Source organism: Maylandia zebra, linkage group LG15, assembly GCF_041146795.1.
Source record: "Maylandia zebra isolate NMK-2024a linkage group LG15, Mzebra_GT3a, whole genome shotgun sequence".
NCBI lineage: Eukaryota > Metazoa > Chordata > Actinopteri > Cichliformes > Cichlidae > Maylandia > Maylandia zebra.
The window spans coordinates 10325291-10347761 of record NC_135181.1 but is presented as its reverse complement, the minus strand read 5'-3'; the positions used below and the strand labels follow the sequence as shown (position 1 = coordinate 10347761).

General features: G+C 41.6%; 1 protein-coding gene across 1 annotated transcript in view; it reads left to right on the top strand.

The window, feature by feature from the left end:
• Positions 1 to 5065: 5065 nt before the first annotated feature.
• LOC101475890 (protein tyrosine phosphatase non-receptor type 14) overlaps positions 5066 to 22471 on the top strand; it is a 46371-nt gene continuing 28965 nt past the window's right edge. The window contains exons 1-3 of the mRNA XM_004541804.5: positions 5066 to 5479; positions 19452 to 19864; positions 21626 to 21801. Of these exons, the coding sequence (XP_004541861.1) occupies positions 19691 to 19864; positions 21626 to 21801 (350 nt within the window). The 5' untranslated portion in view covers positions 5066 to 5479; positions 19452 to 19690. The remainder of the gene's footprint in view (positions 5480 to 19451; positions 19865 to 21625; positions 21802 to 22471) is intronic.

Genomic DNA, 22471 nt, shown 5'->3' with positions numbered 1-22471 from the left:
CAAACCCAGAACCTCCTGTTGGTTAACAGGAACGTGGACTCAAATACTGGACTCAGACACTGGCAGCAGTTTACAGATTTTATTCATAGATAATACTGAAACAGAAATAATTAACTCAGGTAAGGGCAGCTCAACAGGAACATGACAGGGGATTCTTTTTGCAGGAGAGGGGTACAAGAAGGGATCCTGGTAAGTTAAATGGCAAAAGTTAAATCAAGTTAAATGGGTGGAACAGAATTTTAGAAACGTAACTCCACAATTGCGTTATACATGTACAATGATAATGAAAGATTCATTTTCCAAACCAAGGATTCCAGCCAGTGTGAAGAAAGCAGTCCTTCTTGATGAGATCTTCCAGGAGAGATCTTACTGAATAAACCAGCTTCAGTTAACTAAAGGGCAAACAAGAGAATCAGATTACTGATAGCATATTCTAAACAGGACAAATGAGTTCAGCACAGGGCCTGATTACCCCCATTGGTGACAATGATTTGATGAAGAATGTATGTACCAGCCAGTCCTTAAATGCTGCCTTAAAATCCAACAGAAAATCCAACCCACCACAAACACTGAGACTGAGACAGAAGAAAAAAGGAGCAAACTCTCCAGGGCCAGCTGGGACCATGACACTTCCCCGCTGTAGGGCAACAGCGCTGACCTAAGAGTAGCAGTTGAGGAGCATCAGACATAAATAGAAATAGAAAAAAATCTAGGAAAGACTTGACACAGGACCTGAGAGATACACCTAACCCTTCAGTTGATCCATTTAATGTTCTCTGAAGCCTCAACAGAAATACTACAACAATTCTGCTGAATTCAGGAGTGTTTCAAAGTGTAGCATGGAATGAAGTAGTGATAGTATTTCGCGCTCCCAAGGCATCTCCCAAAGGAAATCTCAGGAAGTAAAAGGCAAGGCCTTTCTCCAAAAATGCCTGAAATTGAAAATAAAGAACATCTATAAAGTTTGAGAAGTTGGCAGTGTGATATTTCATCTGTCGTTCCAAAAGCAAAATGCATCTGCTGCTAATAATTACTCCCCCATGATACCATAGTTTATGATTATTGCTTGGAAGAATAGATGTTTAATATATATAATATATATAAAGCAGGAGAAGGATGGAGGGTGGAATTTGGACCTCAAGGCAACAGCTTACCCCTCCTGTTATGTTGGTTTCCAGGAACACCAATTATGCTCCTGGGTTAATTTGACCCGGGGCAAATTTACTCATCCAAAAGTGTCAGAAACACTGGCATTGATTATTTTACAATTTTCTTTTACAATTTAGATTTTTTTCGTTTTCTGTAGTGATGCAGATGACATGTGACATCTCTTCTGTTCTGGGTCAATCTGACCCGCAACATAACAGGAGGGTTAAACTGTCAGTTTTCTCAGTAGAAATATTTCCTACATAATTCTTAAATGCAGGGGTTTTGCTACGCTGCACATTCAAAGCTGTCCATCCCACAAAACTGCAGTTGCTGCACGCATAAAGTGTAGGGGTGCAACGATACACAAAATTCACGGTTCGGTTCGGTTCGATACTTTGGTGTCACGGTTCGATATTTTTTCGATACAAAAAAATGTTCATGCCTTTTTAATTTGTCATTTATTAAATTTATAAATATACATTTTAACTCAAAAGTACAGTTTTTAAATTTAACCCTAACCCTTGTGCATGTTTTTTATTTTGACAGCAAATGCGCACCTGCACCTGTGCAGCCCTGGTTATTTAGCTCGTCATATTGCAGCCACAGAAATTCTTTTGTCCATGAAACCATAAAGCTGCACTTTCTTTTTGCCTTGTAGTCTGATTTGTCATAACTTCTCCGTTTTGTGGTAAGCTTTTCTTTGGCTGTCACTTCTTCACCCTGACCTGTCTTATTTGGCTCAGCAGAACTAAAATATATATCCTGCTGCTTTTACACACACACTCACATAAGCTCAGCGATTCTCTGGCGATCAACCTCTCACATGTTTAAGCTGTGGGAGATTTCACTTGTCATGTTTGCATAGTAAGCTAACGATTGATAAGACGATGTCAGAGGAATTGGTGCGCAAATTATCATCACTCACAGATCAGTGCTGTCGCTCTCTATACACAGTTCGCACATTGCAAAGTGAAAGCAAAAAAACAAGCGCAAATTCAAACACGATTTCAATATGTCACATATTGACAGTGGCTCACCGATGCCAATGACATAATTACCCAGCTACATTTCCGAAAGAATGCAAAAGCATTGACATATATTTTCCCTACAATAGCCCAACGGGCAGGGCAGAGATAGATTTTGGTAGCCCGACTGAAAAAAATCGCTAGCCCCAGGACATCGGGCTAGCGATATTGCGAGCCCTGTATCTGATTGAGGAATCACTCATCTTTGGAAAAGAGAGTTTATTACAGAGAAATGTCTCTTTCCAAAATAAAAGCTATACTATCCGCTTCTTCTGGGCTATATTCTCAGCAGCATAAGGAGAATCATGTGCTAACAGCTGTCTAAATGACTGGGCTAAAGTTAGTAGCATGCTTGTTGTTTTTGTCTTTGCACTAGGATGATGTCAGCGTAAATGTGCAGTCATATTCGTTGTGTTCCCACTAGTGCTTTCAGGTTAATCTCGTTGAAATGACCTTAACGCCACAACATGGCAAATCTCCGTTAACGAGCTACCGCTGATCGCCCTGTGCGTGGGGCTGGACGGCCAACACGTTAACGAGCTAACTGCGCTAACACACTAGTTCCCACCCATGTAATTGAGCATTGCATGGCACATCCAACATACTGTTTTACTTTAGTCCATGACTCGCTTACCTTCAGGGTCATATGTCACATGAAAACCAAAATAATTCCAAACGCCAGATCTGAATGAGGGTGGGGGAGGTTCATGTTGTAAGGAGAGCTTAGCTTCTGTCTCGCTAGCTTGCCCTGCGCTCTTCCTTCTGACTATGCTGTCTGTGTTGAGCGCTCAGTGGATCTGCGCTCGACAGTGCAGCCTAGGCGGAGTAGTCGAACGCAGATTCACTGAGCGCTCAACACAGACAGCATCGTCAGAAGGAAAGTTGATAAAATAAATTACAAATGTTGTATTGTTCGATACATATGCGTACCGAACCGAAAGCACTGTATCAAACGGTTCAATATCGATACGAATATCGTTGCACCCCTAATAAAGTGGTAGGCTGTTAAATGCCACAGGTGTAACACAATATTTGCACTGAAGCAATAATTCATTTCAGGTTACTGGAAGTTCCAAAGGCTGGGTTTAGGATTAAAGATGATCGGTTTCAATATGTCAATCAAAATCAACACCTGTATCAAAATTAGAGTCAGCTTTATTACGACTACTTGCCAGATAGACAAGGACAAGGTCATGTCCTTATTTTCTTAGCTTACCTTTTTCACTTATTTCAAATTCTTTGAATGATTTAACTAGTATTAATCAAGATCCTGGTTCCCTGCTCCTGCTTGCTGTGAATTGCATTTGAGCCACAAGAGGCTGCAATTTGGTCACAAATAAGATGGCTTGTGCTACCTTTGAATTAGTGCTAATTTTTGCCCTACAAATAAGCCCTATTTTAGTTTAGAGTAAATTAAAAAAGCTGAGAATTTCGCTTCTTTTATGTGAAAACAATATTTTGAGGTGACTCTACTGTACATTGATTGCTCTTACTGAGCCTCAGATCTTCCCAAAGAGCTCAGCTGAATGCCTGTTTAATAAAGCTAATAAAGCTGTGAGGGATGTTAATAATGAATCTGCGCTTTTTTTTGTTTTAAGTATTTTTGCTCTCCTGTGGTACAATGAAATATTCCGCAGTGGTGTGCTTGTAGGATGCAAAGACTTATCATCAGCAGTGATATTTATGGAGGTTGCTTTGAAATGGTCACTCGGGCTTGTAATGGCATGAAGCTAGTGGGTGAGGCATATTAAACAAGATATATTCTTGCTTTATAATATCCTCAAAGTCACTTATGCAGACAGGCATTGCTCTATACATTACTGTATAATTGTAAGTCTGTCAGTCTTAGGTCAAAACAGTTGTTTATATTTAATGAAATCTGAATATAGTCGACATGCATTTGAAAAAAAGGCTGTAACTCAAAAGATCTGACATAAATAAGAGAGGGGACTCCTTTGTTCGACATTTAGTCACCTCTGTCCCCCCTGGAAAACCATTAAACGAAGAGGACTTCTCCCAGGAGCCCGGCATTCCTCACATTCCTCAGGTCTGATGTCAGAGTAGAGGGGGGCGGCGCTCAGGATGGGACGGCGCTGTTGCGTTCAGGTCCTCTTTGAGAGTGCGACCTCTGAGGTGTGTGTGTGTGTGTGTGTGTGGGGGGGGGTGCAAATGAGTGGAGAAAACGGCACGTCCAGTCTCATAGCCCAGTTGTCTCCTGTGGGTTTTTTTTTCCAGCCTACTGCATATGACGCAAGACGGCCATTTACTCAAGCAAGAGCAGTAATAATTTAACAATACGAAAACCCTCCAAAACTTTTAAACTCCATGAGTAAAATAATTCATTTTCGATGCTTTGTATTATTGTGTTTATTCAAAATTAGATTAGGTTATTTTGTCCTATCTTATTTTAATGTAAGAAAGCCTGCCTCAGATTAGGCTACTGCAGTCTATCCAAGCAATTGTATTCTAAACGTAAAACTGCAATTTTTCACCAACTTACTGAGACTTATTTTAATTAAAGCTTGCACAAAGGTCGTGGGCAATCACTGCAATCCACTAAGACTGTATTAAGTGTCATAATTACAAGCAGGCCTGCCAAATTCCCACCTTACAGCTTCTGAGTACATTTAGATAAATTCAGTCTTTCCTTCGATTTCTTAATTTGAAAAATGTTATAAATTAATTAATTAAAACGAGAAATACTCACATATGATTAAAAAAATAACAAATACTCTCAATAAAAAGAAAAACTTTAATATGACAATTAATTAATACGTTTTTTCTTTCGGTCCCTTGTGAACTTCGGCCTCTTGGGACGTTCAACGTAAAGTCCATTTTTCCGATGCCGTCTTCAGCTTTTGAACGTAGCTGCAGCAAGCGCCTCTCTCAGCCTGTCCTGAACGCCTCCATTGGGCTAGAGGGACCACTATAAACATACGAAGAGTCCCAGCGAGAGAAGACCACGTCGCTTTATCCAAGTCGGACAACTTTTTGTGACTGTTTGTGTTCCCTAGAAAAAAAGAAAAAAGAAAAGGCAACAAAACTGCGAGAAGAAGGAGGCTCAGGATTTGGTCTGCCTCTGCGACTTTTGTGGTTGTTGTAAAGGTTGAGCTCATTTTGATGTGAGAAGACGCAGATTTTTCTTGTTCACGCCGGATTTTTATACTTTTTTAAAATATATATTTTTAAAGTTAGTTAAATAACTTAAGGTGGATTATCTGATTGCCGTGAGTTCCAAACCTCGACAAGCAAAGAAGAGTTTATTCAGCTGGGAGAAGAAATCGGCATGTAGCGCAGGATCAGGGGTGAGTTCTCTTGCATGGGGGGGAAAAAAAGCGAAAATCTACCTCAGTCAAAAAGACTTCAGTTTTGCTCTTCATGGTTTCCTGCAGATCTGGAAGTAGATCCAAACTCTTGTAAAGTCCACAGTAGGAGTGCTTAGATGTAGGCCAAATGACTTGGCCACGTAGGGCAAAAAGGAGATCCAAACTATTTTAATGCCCCCCTTTCTCCTGCACATAAACATGCATCACCATCACAGACAGAGCCTCTAAATCCCCCTCTACATCTAATAAGATAGTAGTCTGTGCGATTCCAGAGAAACTAGGAAGTTGGAGAACCTGTGTGTGGCTGGAAAACCACTGAAAGATTCCCCGGAGTTAATGAAGTAATCATGAAATCACACGACTGAACAGGGCTTTGGAGACCCGAGAGCCCTCTGTAAGACCCAGTTTGGGTTTGGGCAGTGGGCTCATGCCATATGGAGTGCGCAACACCTGGAATATCTGGCCCTTCCTCATTTATTTCTAATTTTTGCATGTGTACATTACATTTCCATAATCGCTGAGAGAGAGTGCGTCTGTAAATTCACCTCGTTGAATTGTATTAAACAAGCTTGGTGGCTGAATGGTGTGTTTGAGTATGAGCAGCCTTCCCCTATAAGATGATGATGGACTGATGTCCTCACACCCTGGCTGCAAACTGTGTGTACATGTTTGTGTAAAAAAGAAAAATGTGTTTGAACATGCACCTTGGACAACTAGCATTACTGTAAAAGGGGAGTAAAGGCAACACAGCATAGCTGCTGGAGGCGTAGGGTGCACACACACACACACACACACACACACACACACACACACACACACACACACACACACACACACACACACACACACACACACACACACACACACATCTGGCTGTCTTTATAAGCTCAAAGGCATGCTGCGTAAATTACATGGTGCCCGAGCAAGTGGCTTGGGTGTACACAGCAGTTTTAAAACACTGGTGGAGATTTTTAAAGGCCTAAAAGGCAGAGTAGAAACCTCCATCCATGCTTATCTTTTGTGCAGTAGAGAGTCACAAATCTCATTTGTCTTTCAGTGCCATTTTTGGCACTCTATTTCCTGCTTTTTATTCAAGGAAAGTTGCTGAAATGTTAATTCCCAAAAGGGGTGTTTTGTTGAAGGTCAGCCCGGTAAGATCATAATAGGTGTTTACTGCTTAATGTGAGCCTGCGTCTAAAAGGAAAAGTGGCTATTGTTTGTGTAGCCAATGGTCATTTGAGTCTAGTGGCCATTTGATTACGGTGTGGTGCAAACATACCTGTAATTTTGGTCAAGTGCTCACACTGCACCACAGGAAGAGAGGGGGGAAACAGGCAGCAGCAGCAGTTATTGTAGTTATTGTTATAACATTTTAACCAAAGTGGAAGAAATGCATCGAATTCCTTCGTAGTCAGCTTGTGGTTCACTTGTTATTTTACACCATAGCTGCACTGCAGTAGAAAATGGAAGGTGTGAAGAAGGCTATGACCTCTTTTTTGTGATTAAAGTGATTACATGTCCAAGGCATTGACTTAAATACAGATGAAATTAATCTGCAATGAAAATAGTTGTTAATCTGCTGATAGCTTCTTCGGCCATACCCAGTATAAAACACTCACATGTGCAACCAAAAGTCTCACATCTAATAGTAATGACACTGTAGTGCATTTTACATAAATCAAGTGTTTCAGTGTGTAAATATTAGTCCCCTATATCACCTTACATGCTAATACTCTACCTTTAAATATACTTTTTGTGTTGGAAAAATTGATGTTTAGCAGTTATTTCTTGTCCTTGCAATGCTTTTAACTTTAGTTGTATACAAAGACTGTATTTAAATGATGGATGTAAGCACCTCTATGCCACCCTTCACTTTGTGAAGTCCTGTTTTGAAGGCTCGATGCTAGTCATTTGCCTTTGACTATGTTGCCGTTTTGGGGTGAGAAGTGACCATATTTGGATGATTAGGTGAAGCTCTGACTTCTTAGATGGGTTGTTTTGGTTCTTTTAAGCCCACACAGAAAATTATGTTGCATTGTTTCACCTCAGCCGGTCGTGCACCTCTCGATTTCTGTAAACTGGGTTGAAGACACAAGCGTACAATCATGTCAGCTTTTAACACCATTTTAATGATGTATCACTACAGTAGCTCCAACATTGGGAGATGTTGGAGCAGTTTGGAAAAACAAGACTTTTTGGGGGAAAAAGCTAAAGAAAACAAGACGTTTCTAATCCTGAATTTACAATAGCTAATGGATTCTGCACACTGCAGGTGTGAGGGGAGTTTATTCCACAAATGACCCACACTAAATCCTGCCTCATCTTGTTTTCTTCTATTCCTGGGAATGTCAAGTAAACCTGTTCCTAAGAGGCCCAGAAGCCTCATACCCCTCAAGTAGGTCAGCAATATATTTATGCTTTATAAACCATTAGCAGAATTCTAAAATCAATCCTTTTACACACAGGAGGCCAATGCAACGAGTTCAAAATTGATGTAATATGATCCATTTTCAGCATTTTGAAATAGCTGCAGCTGATTAATTGATGTTTTATTAAGTCCAGTAAAAACTCCATTACAGTAATCTAGCCTACTGAAAACAAGTGCATGAATAAGCTTTTCAGTTCCTTTCTTTGCCACAAGACCCTTGGTGAATTAGTGAAGTGTGAATCTATTCCCACAAGGTGCCAGCAGCAACAGCAGCATTAAAGCAGAGATGCAATATGACATCGAGTGACACAGCATAAATCAAATGTAAGCACAAAAAGCTAATGTTTTCCTGCAAATTATAAGTAAAAGTAGTACGTGAGCGCTTAACACTTCACTTTAACAAGAATTAAAGTAACTTAACCGTGTACCTTTTCAGGATTTTGCACAACAAAATGTCAACATTTGTTTACATTTGGGTTGCACATCACTGGCTGCTGGCATCTCCTCCTTTGTAGCCTGCTTGTATTAGATGTCATGTTTTTTGCCTCATGTGGTGGAGCAAGTTTGTTGTCTTCATCTTTAGCGGGAGCAGTTTTTTTTCCACGTAGCTTGTAAAGAGCTTTGTTTGAAATTTGTGAAGTAGCTCCTTTTAAGGTACCTGGGCTTGGATCGCATAAAAACGTATAGAGTCTTTATCGCGAATGATATGATCATTAAAATTATCATGCCTCTAACTTTGAGCCCCAAAAAAGTGACCCCCATGCAGTTGTAGTGAAGGATGAGATGTGCACTAGAGACCGAAACAGTTTCTTCTACGCGGCTGTAAACATGTTTATTTCTGCTGTAAAGTTGGACATTATAACATGTGAGCCTATGGGGATTTGCAGGCTTTTAAAGAATGCCTCAAGTGGCCACTCGAGGAACTGCACTTTTAAAAACCTCCCTTGGTGGTACTACCAAGCTAGTTCTAAAGAAGTATTAAAGTTTTACCAATCAGCTGTGCTGGGTCGGTATCAGTAACAATACTGAACTTCTACCTAGGAGCAGAAACGCTCATGAATGAACATAAATCACTTACTTACCAAGAAAGCAGCTATTGTTTACAAAATTTCTATAAAAAGCTAACAAAAGTGATGTTACTGTGAAGTAATAATATAATGGCTGGCTGTAGGTGCAGCGTATGACTGTGAGGAATATCTCTTGTGCATGTGGTGAGTGTATTCAGTCATGCACGGATGCTTTTGTCAGATTTGTGCTCTCTGTGAGCGCTCTGTTCTCTCAGCCCAGCAGACAACAACAGAGTAGAGAGCGTGCTGCGACCTGTCCAACTCTCCCACACTCCACCAGGTGTTTTTCGTGCTAGGTGTCAGTCACTGCTAGCCCTGCCACCCACACTTAACAGGTTTGACCCCCGCTACCTCTGAACAGCCCAGAATTTAAAAACATGTGATTCTTCCTGTGATGTGGGACTCACTGTTCACAGAGTGGTTTGTGAGGAAGTTTGAGCATCAACGGGTGAAATTTTCCATTTGATCCTTCGTTTAAAATGTGACTTTTCCTTCCTTTGAGGCCGTTATGGGTCTTAGATACAGCCGGATGTCAACACGAGCAAAACCAAAGTGTTTCTGCTTTCATAGGCCTGTAAACTCAGTGCTACCGACGTCCCCGTTGGCTCCTGGGGGCTCAGCCATGAGAAAATACTGAGTGGCTTTTGTGTGTATGGTTGTGAGACCGTGATGTGGTTCCCAGGAGGAGATGAGAGGAGGGGGTTATGGAAAATGTGAAGAGCATTGCGGTTTGGCTGCTGCAGACTCGGTGGCTGACGATTGATGGTCCTGTGTTTTTGTTGTTGTGGCTGGGAGCCGCCTGCTATCAGTTCCACTGTCCATGTTTACGCACTCCTTCCTTTCTCGCCATCCTCACCAACTGAACCAACACGATAAGAGCCTGAGAATCACCAGCGTTGTGTCTCCTCTTTCCTTTCTGCTGCCTTTTCCATATCCTTGCTTATCTAAAGCCTTTGTTTTCTCATTCAGGTGCTGGGAATGACTTATATGTGAATTTTGAAGGCACATGTATACACACAATCCAACTCTGTGCCTCTCAGTTAAATATCCAAGTCTGCCTGCATGACATCAGTTCTCCGGTTTGCCTCCTGGAATATGAGTCGGCAGAGGAGTGTCATTGCTGGTTTGGAAAACCAGCATACGGACAGTGTAAAGCATCTGCCTTTGATCCTCCTCCTCCTCGTCATGTTTTAGTGACACTGTTTAGATTTCAGTGCCAGTGGGAAACATTGGGCATTCCCTATCTGTGACTGTCACTACTGCTACTGTAACTTCTATTGTTTTCCTGCACTTTTCCTTTGTTTCTATGGTATTTCCGGTCGTCAAAAGCTAAATATAAGCAGTTTGGCATCTCATTTGAATTCCAGTTCCGGAAAGTGACGTTATTTTGAGTTTTTTGTGATTGTGACAGTTGTTAGTGCTCACTGGCATGTCTCCTTCACTTGTTTTAAGGTAATGAGTAGCAGCTGAAAAGTAATTTAATCTGTTGATTGAAAAGATACACCGGACAAAATGTGCTGATTGCTTAAAAAAAAACTTTTTATAGACATATCTTTGCTTGGGATGATTCAAAGAATTAGCAAAATGCACACAAATGTATGTACGAAACTTTGAATCGAAGCTTCGTTTTGAAGGTTTGCCAGTGCGGTGATCCTTTCAGAGCAGTTCTGTGAATTTCAAAACCGGGCCTGATGTCTCCTTCGCTGATAGCAACGGGTATGTAAACAATGTAATTGGCGAGAGTCTGCTCTCACTTAGTGTAACAATTTTCTTCACCCATTTAAGTCCAGGTTGAAGTGAGATAAAGCTGCGCGCGTGTGTGTGTGGGAAGCTGCAGACATGGCCCCTTCGCTGTCTGCACGTCACAACTGTGCGAACGCTTTGCCCTGTGTTTGTGTCACTCTCGCCGCCGTGTCCTCAAGTGTGTTATTTGCGGGTGTGTTTGTCTCGGAGATATGGGGCTGGAGGAGTTAAAAAAAAAAAAAAAAGCGAGCTGGAAAGTGAGAAAGCAGATGCGCTTGTTAGAAACACAGTCTGGTGGCCTGCCTCCACCATCTGTTTGCAGCTGTTAGTGTTTGTGTGTGATATACAGTATGTTTGTGTCTGTGCAGGGTGAGTGAGTGGAGCCTGTGTGCGGGGAAGAAAAAGGAGATGCATATATATATATATATATATATATATATATATATATAAATATATATATAATTTTTCTCTTTTTAATAAAGTATTTTTTTTAGGTGTAAAAGTGAGCACACACACTCACACACACACACATCCTCTGGGTCAGACAAAAACACACATGGCCAGAGTGTCAGATGACAAAGAGGGGCCTGATCCACAGTGCCAATGTCCCTGAGACGTGTCTGGAGAATAATCTCTGTAGTACTGTGCTTTCTTCAAATGTCTATGACAGGGCATTAGATCCACATTAAGAAAACACACGACTGCTCATTAGGAGTAACAAAGTCAAAATTTTGAGCAAAAAGTCAAAATATTCTTTTAGAATAAAGTCAAAGTTCAATTCAATTCCGTTCAATTCATTTTTATTTATATAGCGCCAAATCACAACAACAGTTGCCTCAAGGCGCTTTATATTAGTAGACCCTACAATAATACATACAGCGAAAAAACCCAACATATGACCCCCTATGAGGAAGAACTTTGGCGACAGTGGGAGGGAAAAACTCCTTTTTAACAGAAACCTCCGGCAGAACTAGACTCACGGAGGGACGGGGCCATCTGCTGCGACCGGTTGGGGTGAGACAACGAAGACAGGATAAAAGACATGCTGTGGAAGAGAGCCAGAGATTAATAACAAGTGTGATTCAATGCAGAGAGGTCTATTAACACTTTTAGTGAGAAATAATAATAATAATAATGGATACTTTATTGATCCCCATGGGGAAATTACTTGTTTTTCTCTGCATTTGACCCATTCACTCAGTGAAGCAGTGGGCAGCCCACTAAGCAGGCGCCCGGGGAGCAGTGTGTAGGGACGGTACCTTGCTCAGGGGAACCTCAGGGTAGCCGTTAAGTGGATTCGAACCGCCGACCTTCCGATCATGGGGCGACCACTTTACCTACTGAGCTATCCCTGCCCAGGTGACTGAAAAGGAAATACTCAATGCATCATGGGACTCCTTCAGCAGTCTACACCTATTACAGCATAAGGCAAGGCAAGGCAAGGCAAGTTTATTTGTATAGCACAATTCAACAACAAGGTGATTCAAAATGCTTTACAGAGACATTAGAAACAAGAACAAATAAAAAGCATGATTTAAAATTGATTAAAACAAGCAAATAAACTAACTAACTAATTAACAACAAACAAACAAACAACAGTATATATAAACAGTATATATAACTATAAACTGTGGAGATTGACGTTGCTTTACCCTCTATAAAATGCCTTGTGTAGATGACTTAGTGAAGTTTTACTAGAATCAGTTTTAGTAATAAGTAAACTACAAAGGAAATTACAATGTAACAAGTTTTTTCTTAATGTGGCCTTAATACTCATTGGTAAATATCAAAAGATGGCAAAGTTTATGTTTTAGTCCTGTACAGATTGTCCAGTCTGTACACCAAAGGCCAGTCAGACAAATACTGCACGTGTCTCTCTACATGAATGGAATGAGTACAGTGCTTTTTCAGATTTCGACATCTGCATACATGTCTTGACATCACCATTGCAATCATGAGATGTTAGTGATAATACAGCCACATGGGCTACTTTGGTGCATTTTTAATCCACACATGAAACGAGCAGCAGCGGTGATTGTAAATGACGTTAGTCTAGTTTTAGTCAACTGGGAGCATGGGAGCTAGCTGTATGCAGTACTGTTTCCTGGGGGCATATCATATGCGTGTCTAACCTTACACCACAAGGAAGTTACTTCTGATTGGATTGCTTCCAAACTTGTCGCACCTTTCTACACAGCTTAATTAGATCTGATTACATCTCGTGTCATATTAGTTTTTATTTAGTTATCGTCTTGTTTTTGTCAGGAGGAAAAAGGCGGCACCAAGAGGATCGTGTGTGTGGCTAATAAACAGAAAAACACCTGAGGAGCAGCACTAATATTAACTGGGGCAGCTGGATAAACAACTGAAAATTCACCTTGTAGTAGCTGTTTAGGTTGATATTACCACCAGAGAATGAACCTTATGTCGCGAGAACCATTATTTTTAATTGTTGACCTGAACATTTCTTGCAGTGTTCATGTGTTGGAACTTTATTTGTGGTTGTTTATTTGGGTACAAATCACAGATATTCTCCGAATGCCTCACAAACTGACCAAAATGCACATCAGAACAACTTCAAACTCAGTGCTGCTTATCATTAGGTCTCCAGTGATAGTGTGAAGTAGATCGGATAAGCGCTCGTCGAGAAAAGTGAAGGGGACATGGACACACACACACACCTTCATTCACTGCTAAGATAATGCTCTGTCCAGGGTCAGCTAATACTCAGACAGACTTTGGTTGAATGTTTCCAGGAGTGTGTGTGGACTTAGAGGTGTGTTTCCCCCAAAACATTTCACTACTGAACTCAACTTTAAGTTAGTGGGCCACAAGAGGATCAGAGTCTTAAGAAGATTTTAGAAATATCAAACAAAATCTGTCAGTATTACCAAATTCTTTTGATTTAGCTGTGCTTGGAGTAGCAGTTCGCTGGGTTACCAGATAGGACAATACAGCAAGTTCACATAATACAAAATAATTTAGGTTAAGTAGGTCTTTGTTGTGACTGTTAACTGTCTGAGTGCTCAAACTATTTGTGAGTTTAGCTGCTGAAAAATGCAAGTGTGTGCTTGTTTTAGCCTTCTATGAAACACTCTATTTGTATTAATTATATAAAAAAACAACCAGTAGTTCCATATTTCTTGATTTATGAAAACCAAATGCTTTAATTAGTTGTAAAAACGTGAATTCTGAGCACAAGTTAGCCGATTTACACTCCAGCTATTCGGTTTAGGTTCACAGACCAAATAGTAAAATGACTGCGCAGGAGGAAGTGTAATTACGAGCTGTGAAGCACCCATTTGTTTTGCTACAGTGCTTGTGTATAACAGGAGGGTAGCTGGGGGTGTTGGGAGGGCAGCGTTGGTATTTCAGACAGAGACAAGCAACAGAGATGAGATTGATTGAGTTACGCACGCTACACTTGCTTCCTCGCCTCTTGGCGGCCTGCATCTAATGGTCTTAGCAGTAGGTGACAAAGTGCTGTTTTGTTCCCGCTATTGTGTGGACGTGAATGGAGCAAAGCGACACAGGGGCTGGCATGAACCAGAGCAGAGGGGGAGCACGCACGTTAGCAGCTCTGCTCCTGAGAAGACGTTATGTTTAAAATGAGTCTTTGTGATGGTAATGTAAAAGAAATGGATATCGCAATTATGCCTGTTTTGATTCTAAGTTAGCAGCTTTAACCACCACCTTTTTTTTTGGCCTGTAAGTCACAGCATGTTTTGATTTGGTAAATTTTTAGGTGACCCCAGAATCTATCCCTGAGTGGGTAGAGAGGTGACTGGCAGAAAAACACTGCAGCCTGAGGCAAGCTGAGGTTTCTGCAGAAAATAAATCAGTCGAGTTGGGGACAATGCAAGTGAAGGAACATCTACTGGTTTTCTGCAGAAATTCCCCAGCTGAGGAAACCCATGTCAGCATTTCTTAGAAGAACACCAACTCATTTTAAATCCATCTTTTGTCAGCTGCTGACCTGTAGCTGGTTTTCAAATCCCGCCCACTTTAGCAACAGTTTTTACACCTGTCAAGCTTTCTATTCTAGCTCAATACAAAGGATCTCACTTGAAATTATTTGGAATTGGTCTCAGTTTTTGCATGCAGGACTTTTCTTTTGTTGGAGATTATGTATCGGAATTTCAGGAGCAGGGCCACGCCTCCAAACACGCTCCTTCCGGTTGTCATCTATATAGGTTCCCCCAGTTCTGCAAGCTGTTCATTCTCGTTTATATGCCCCACCCTCCCTACCTCCTTGTTCTCAATTCTTTAACTTCTTCATTTCTATTTAGTGCATGGGGATCTGCCAGGCCCGGGAGTCATCGCCAGTCCCCTTCGAGGCCTTCCCTAAACCGCAGCTCAATTCATGTCAAAGCATTCACTTTTACCTACTAAAACACTGTCAAACCTAAAATGAGGATGTGGCCCCAGCTAGTGAAATGAGTATTTCCTGCTGTGCCCTTGTTTTGATTGTTGGCCTTAAAGGATGGAGAACAGGACAGGTATCTTAGAAGACAATTAGTTCAGAAGCTGATGAGACTCACGGGAGCTTCACAATGATGAAAACAGTTTTTCATGGCTTTGGTATGTGCTTAAATGTTGCTGATGCTGAAGTTTAAACTGTTTGTATTCTTATTTGCCACGTGTCACTTTATAAAAGGCCAGGACTGCTTTTTTTCTGACACTGCGTCACGCAATCTCGCTGAAGTTGCTGAATTGTTGAGCCCAAACTCAGATGTAGAATCCTGAACCAGTTTAAATACTGCAAAAATGGAAACTCCACAAACAAATTTACTTTACTCACTTAGTTAAAGTTGGTTAGTTAATGCAAGAATCTGCTTTATTTTTTCTTTCTGAGCATAATTGTGTGTGTCCAATTGTTTTGACATCCACAGAGTATGAAAAAAGAACATCCTCTCAATTTGTTTCTTTCTGTATGAATCAGAAAGAAAGCTAAAGTGTAGCACTTTTGCCTAAAGGAGCATCCATTTCATTCAAGCCTTTGTCAGATAATTTCACACAATGCTTAGTAACCCTATTAGCGGCAGGCATATCTCTTTGCATTTCAGGGCACTCCAGTGCACATCAGTAGCATTTCTTATGTCACCTACCAGTAAATAAGCTTTCCAGAAAGGAATAGAAGGAATCACTGAAACTACAAAGGTATATGTAGAATGCACTCCAGACACACACTGGTTATGCTCACAGATGTCACGTTTATTTAGGGTTTTATGCAACAACCTGGGTGACCATCCCTTGACCACTACTTTCACTTTTTTTGTGGAGAAACTCGAGGCACTACTAAGCCAGCCAAGGACCAAATTTGTGCAGACACCTCGGAGGGTGTTTTCTCAGCACCACAACTGACCGGTACAGCCTCTGCATCTCTGCTGACCCCACACCAGTCTGTCTCTCAACCCGTTGCTTCCATCTTCCTTCACCCGGGAGCAAAACCATGAGATACTTAAACTCCTTAACTTGGGGCAGCAACTCCTTGGAGTAGGTCCTCCACCCCTTTCAGACTTGCCACAGTTGGCTGCAAACGGGAGGTCGTTACTAACAGAGTCCCATCAATACATCTTCTGCCGCCTCTTGGCTGTGCCAAGAAATTTTGTCCCTTTAAAACAGAATCATAGTTACAACAACTATGATAATTCCACCCAATATTGACCCGTGGTTTTCTGGAGAGCTGTTACACCTCTGATATTGTGTAGTGACAAAAGCAGATTGAAGCGTGATGGTAAAAAAAACCAAAAACGTAGGACGCTTAAAACATTTTTAATTAAATACTCTCATTGCTAAATGAGGAAGACACAACTCGTGCACTGCAGCGTCAAATGAGTAGTGTTGATTCTTTGATGCACAAGCACAAAAATGCTCGATTAAAGATGTATCTGACACCAACCTGACAGAGAAAATGCAGATGTTTGTTTGCCATGGTGCTCAGTTAAAAGCATGCAAGACTAAAAGGTCAAATTTCTTCTCCTTTGCTCTTTTCGGCTAGCTCCCGCATAATCGTTTTTATCATGATTGATGTAAATGTGTGTAAAAATGTCATCCCACAACGCGTCTTTCAAAAAACCCCTATATACTTGAGTGGTAATGTGGTTTCTGGTCTAAGCACGCACGTTAAAGGGGAAAAAAGCTACTTGATTCCAACTTTCTTACCCCTGTGCAATATCAGTTGTGGGGTAATATAAAAAAACAACAACAAAAAAAAAAAACATAACAAAAGATGGGAATGGTTTCACATATATTTAGAAAGAGCTCACCCCTCTCAAAAAGAAAAACAAGCCTCTTTCCTCAGTTTTCCCTCTCGTTTCGTCTGTGCCACAAAATTACAATGTGCAAATTCATAAACGTATATGGTGTTTTTGCACGCTGGAAATAAACACGACGGTCAGGAGAAAAAGTCGCTGGAGCAGAACTGAAGCAGGACATTTTTGTTTTGTTTTGTTTTTTTTCATCAAGGAGTGGGTAAGAGCCCAAACTATTGTCTGGCTTTCTGTCTGGCTTTACTCTACCACACACTCCTAACCAAGCCACTGATTACTAGTTTAGAGTTGCACCAACTGCTGTCTGGTCCTTTGGCTAACCTCTGAGGAACCTGGTGAAGGGGTGTGTGTGTTTGAGAGAGATCTTGTGTATATGTTTGCGGCGTGCCCTGTTGATGCTTGTCTATGTTTGTACACTACACAGTGAAAGTATGCGTCTTTATTTGTGTCTTTGTGTGTTTGTCTGTGTACTTGTTGACAGTGATCTTGGAGGCCTGGGTGCTCGGGAAACACTCTTGAGTCATTTTGGGAAGGTTTTACTGTCAGCCTGTGATGTCACTTACCCTAAGCAGGAGACAGTGGGGAGGGTCGCAGGGTCTGTGGTTAAGGGTCATGTGACGATTGGGGTCAGCGTGCACATATATCCTTAAGCGAAGCTGATTTACTCAACCGATGTCACTCGTTGAGGTTAGTGCAAAACGGCCGTTTAAAAAGAACGAAAGAAAGAAAGAAAGAAAACAACAACACACGAAGAAGATGATGCCACATTACCGTCTCAGAAGGACTCAGGAGTAAGGAATTTGTTACGGCGCCCAAAGAGGCAAGGCCATTACAAAAGATGAGCGTGAAGCAAGTGCAATTAAAATTGTAGCAAACAACCCGACTCTGTAGCTTCTTGCCCTCTTTCATTCAAGCCTGCCTCCCCTGTGTCTTTTTCTCCTGCTCACTCAGCCTTGTTATACACACACACGCACGCACACACACACACACACACACACACACACACACACACACACACACACACACACACACACACACACACACACACACACACTTTTCCTTCCTTGTGGTGCATACTTGTGTCAGGTGTGCTCTGTTTTTCCAGTCAGGGTAGAGAGGAATCTGGGCCAGGGTCCAAGCTGACTATCAGCAGCACATAGCCAGAGCCCAGGACAAGAAGCAACACATCTTTACTCCACCTCCTTCTCCCTTGCTCCTCACCTAATCGTTGGAACATTGCCTTGTCATGTTTTTGCTCTTTTTCCTTCACATTCATGCATGTGTGTATTTATTTTCGCATAATTTTCCTTGCTGTCTTTTGTAGTGTTCAATTTTGGGTCTCTTTGGTTTGTCTGTGTTTTAAGGAGAAGTTTTTTCCACCTTCTTTCAAGGTGTGGAGCTTTTTTTTTTTAGTTTTGTAATCTAGTTCCTGTCTAACAAGGCTACAAAGTAGCCACCACCCTTAAAATGACACTGCTTTAACTATTTAAATTTAATCCCATTGATATTAGCGGGATTATTTGAAATTCCTTAGCGATTGCTGGCTAACAGCTCAGTTTAAAGCTTACTTTTTAAAATATGATTGAGTATGTGCGATATACAGAGTACACCCCTACAGGATGTACTCTGTTCCGCCTTTATATCTGTCATGCTCTTTTTCAAAGCACTTTCCTCATTACAGACATGAAAGCTATGAACTGATGAGCACCCCAGTTGCATTCAAAGTCATTCCCAAACACCTAGCTCAACCTTTTAAACTTCCCCGTGTGTGTTCTCTTGTTTACCTCACGAGTTCACACTTCTGTTTCTTATTAACAACAAAGATGTGGGTTTTTTGTTGTTGTTTGGTTTTGTGTCAGTAGCTGGCAAAAAGTGTTTCTGTGGCAACATATGTGCCACCACCGCAGGCGTGTGATCTTACACACACCGCTGCACTGTACTCCACAATGTCTGGCACTGTGCTGCTGTCGAGCAGAGAGAGCAGAGATAAAAAGGAAAGGAAGGGCCTCCCACACAGGCAGATAGAAGCTCCATTAGTTCCTCAAAGCCAGCTGCCGGGTTCAGATGGATGTCTGCGCACGACCGTTTGATGTCTGTTCATCCATAGCCTCACATCTCTGACTCTGTCTCCCAGCTTCGCCCGACACCGGGCCTCATGGGAGTCCAGAGAGCGCAGCTGCCCGAACTATAGGATAAAGCTGTCTGGCTGCTGCCGTACCATTCCTGTGCTGTGCTAATGCTCTAGCACCACAACTACTCCTTTTTTATCTGCTTTAGTTTCTGCTTGTTTATGAAAGGTGGGAGGGATTATTTGAAAGAATATTCACTGATTAGAAAACCATCTTCGTTCTTAGAAAAGGGAATGTATCCATAAAACTCTAAATAGTTTTTTAAGCCAGTTATGTGTTTGACTGACCCTCCTCTCTTATCTCTCTTTGCAGCACCTGTTTGTACTCCGTCTCCTCCTCATCTTCCTCCTCCTCTCTGGACACCTTTGGGAATGGGCCAGCGCCTTGCCAGGTTGCATCTCTCCGCCCGGTGGTGTGGCTGGCGTCGTGCGAGAGTGAGGAGGGCAGCAGCCAGGTCATAGAGCCCGCCCACCCCTCTCTCTGCTTGCTTGCTCTCGAGTGACATTTGACCTCTGACTCTGCCACGGCCCCGCCTTGACCTCCTGCCAGCCATGCCCTTCCGGCTGAAGCTGCGGCGCACAAGGCGCTACAATGTCCTGAGCAAGAACTACTTTGTGACGCGTATCCGCCTGCTGGACAGCAATGTGATTGAATGCACGCTGTCAGTGGAGAGTACGGGACAGGAATGTCTGGAGGCGGTGGCCCAAAGGCTGGAGCTGCGGGAGGTTAGTGTTGTGACACATGTGCACGTTAGTTTGAGATAGTATGACATGTGATAGGTTTCTGACACATTTGTCTTATCTGAGCTTGCAAGTGTTATAAATTGTCTGCCGTTGGCAGCTACAGGATGTAATTAATGGGGAGTTGGAGTGGGCATTTGTTTTTACTCTGAGTTTGGTTGTGTCTGCCACGTGTCTCTCCCCACACCCTGTGCATGTCTCCCTGCCCTCTGCTGCGTCTCTCCTTCACTGTCTTTGTTTGTCTCTAATGAAGCGTGCTTACGTCTGTCCTCTCTTCACTGCAGAAGAAAGACATACTGCTCGTCCTCTTGTCTCCCCTACCCCATGGGTCCTTCTCATTCCTCTACTTCTATTTCCCATTATTGTCAGTGCTTTTTTTCTACCAGCAGGTGGACTTCTGATGATTTTTTTCCTTTCCTTTCCTGTTCTTCCACCTTAAAACACAAAGTAAACGAATTGTCTGTAAAAAGCATGGTTTGTCTAGGTCAAAGATCACATGACGATTGTGTGCGTGTTTGGCTCAAGGGTGATTAAATTTGATGAACATGCGTGCTCAAGAGTGTGTCTGCACCTGCTGGAGCTGCTGACAGCGCAGAAGAGCGGGGGGGGTGTACTCACACAGAGTTGTGGTATTTGCTGGGTGTCAGTGATGTTATAAATGAGGCGATGAAGCACCCCAGCTGTAGCGGCTGTCTGCCCCTCGTGTGCACACCGTCTCAGGATTATGTGCGCGTCAGAGTGTGCGTGTTGTTTTGGTCTTCGCTGTTAAATCTGAGGTCTGAAGCGTGTGCCCGTCTGCACGCATGAATGTGTGTGCGCCGTTTCAGTTACCAGCTTTATTACTTTCTCTCTGACTTTTTACTGGCCAAATCTGTGTGCTCAACCTTTTATGAAACCTATGAAAAATGCACAAATACACAAAATAACCAAACATTAAAAACATGACATTTAAATGACATGTTCTGCCAAATGTACTGCGTGAGATAAAACGGTGGAAAAAAAGTTCACGAGATCTTTACACAGAGACAAACCTGTGCCACTAGTATGTTGTGTTTTTACAAAAGTCAATGGATTGTGAGCTGATGTGTGTGTTTTCATTATGCATGGATTTCCTGACAACATGGTGGCATCTCATATCAACAATTTCTTATCAGAAACATCATACGTGAAGGGAGAAATAAACTGGTCTATTCTTGCTTTTTGTGTTTCACTTTCAGTTTAAATATGTTCGTTTTGTTTGGATAGGAAGACTAATGACTTTCACTGGATTTAGTGAGCTAGGTAATGATTCCACTTTAATTTTAATAGTGTTACGCTGCTGACGTCAAAGGTTTTGTCGGATTTTAAGGAGAAATGTGTGCTTTTAATTCAGGCGCTTAATCTCTCAATACTTTTCAGTGTATTTCTCAACTCATTTACCATTTCTCTCCTGAGAAATCCCATCTAAAGATGCACCAACTGCAGGTTTCTTGGCTGATTCCAATTTCTGTTTTTTTTTCTATGCGTGACCTGCAGATTTTGATTTTTGCTGATTCTTTGCTCACTGAAAAAACTGAAAAGTAGGGAAAATAAAGATGTAAAAATAATTGAAAATGAATTGCTGTACACCCACTTTTACCTGATATATTTTACTCAGTTGGTCTCATTAGCCCTTTGCTTCCACTATTACGAATTAATTTATTTGGCTCTTTTATACTCCTTTTGGTTTACACAACTTATTTTTGTTTCCTCACCCCCTGTATTTAGACACATTACTTTGGACTGTGGTTCCAAGGGAAGACCCAGACCCCGGAAAAACGTTGGGTGGAACTCGAGAAACCCCTCAAGAAGCAGCTGGACAAGTTTGGCAATGAGCCACTGCTCTTCTTTGGAGTCATGTTCTATGTTCCCAATGTTTCCCGGCTGGAGCAAGAAGCCACCAGGTAAAGAATCTTCAAATGGTAACTGTGAGACAGTTACGCAAGTCACTGAGAGAGCCACATAATCAGAATGCAGATGTGCTTTAGCTTTATATAGAGAATTGCAGTAGTAACAGTGCTTTCCAAACGCTGCCATAACACTGCAAAATCGTCTTCTCATGACTCTCATCACTAATTGTCAATATTGGTTGACGTTTCAAAGTGGTTCTGGCTACAAAGAAGTCAAATGTGATCAGTCTCCTAAAGTAGATGATTACTGTCCCATAACTCTTCATTATTTAGAATGCCAGGAGCTTAAAAGCAGTCACTTTGAAAATGTGGAGAAATAAAAATGTAATTTTACATTTAAACACCAGCTGGTTTTGAAAGTCTGGTGGCCTTCATGGAGCTTTTGACTTATTTCATGGTGCCTTTTGGAAGTTTTTTAATGAAATTATCAGACAAATAATAATGGCTTCCTGTGTAGTTAATTAGACTGACTGTCAGTTTTAGTAAATTACATTCTACTTTTTATGTTTATTAACAAGCTGCAATACAACCATAAAGTTTATAGATGGATCTAGCTATCCAGTCTTATTATTCTTAGCCGATAACTTCCACGGCCAACTGCTCCCCATCCTTGTGAGTAATTATGGTCGTTAAAATTCAAGCTAATGTTGAAATTAACAAACAA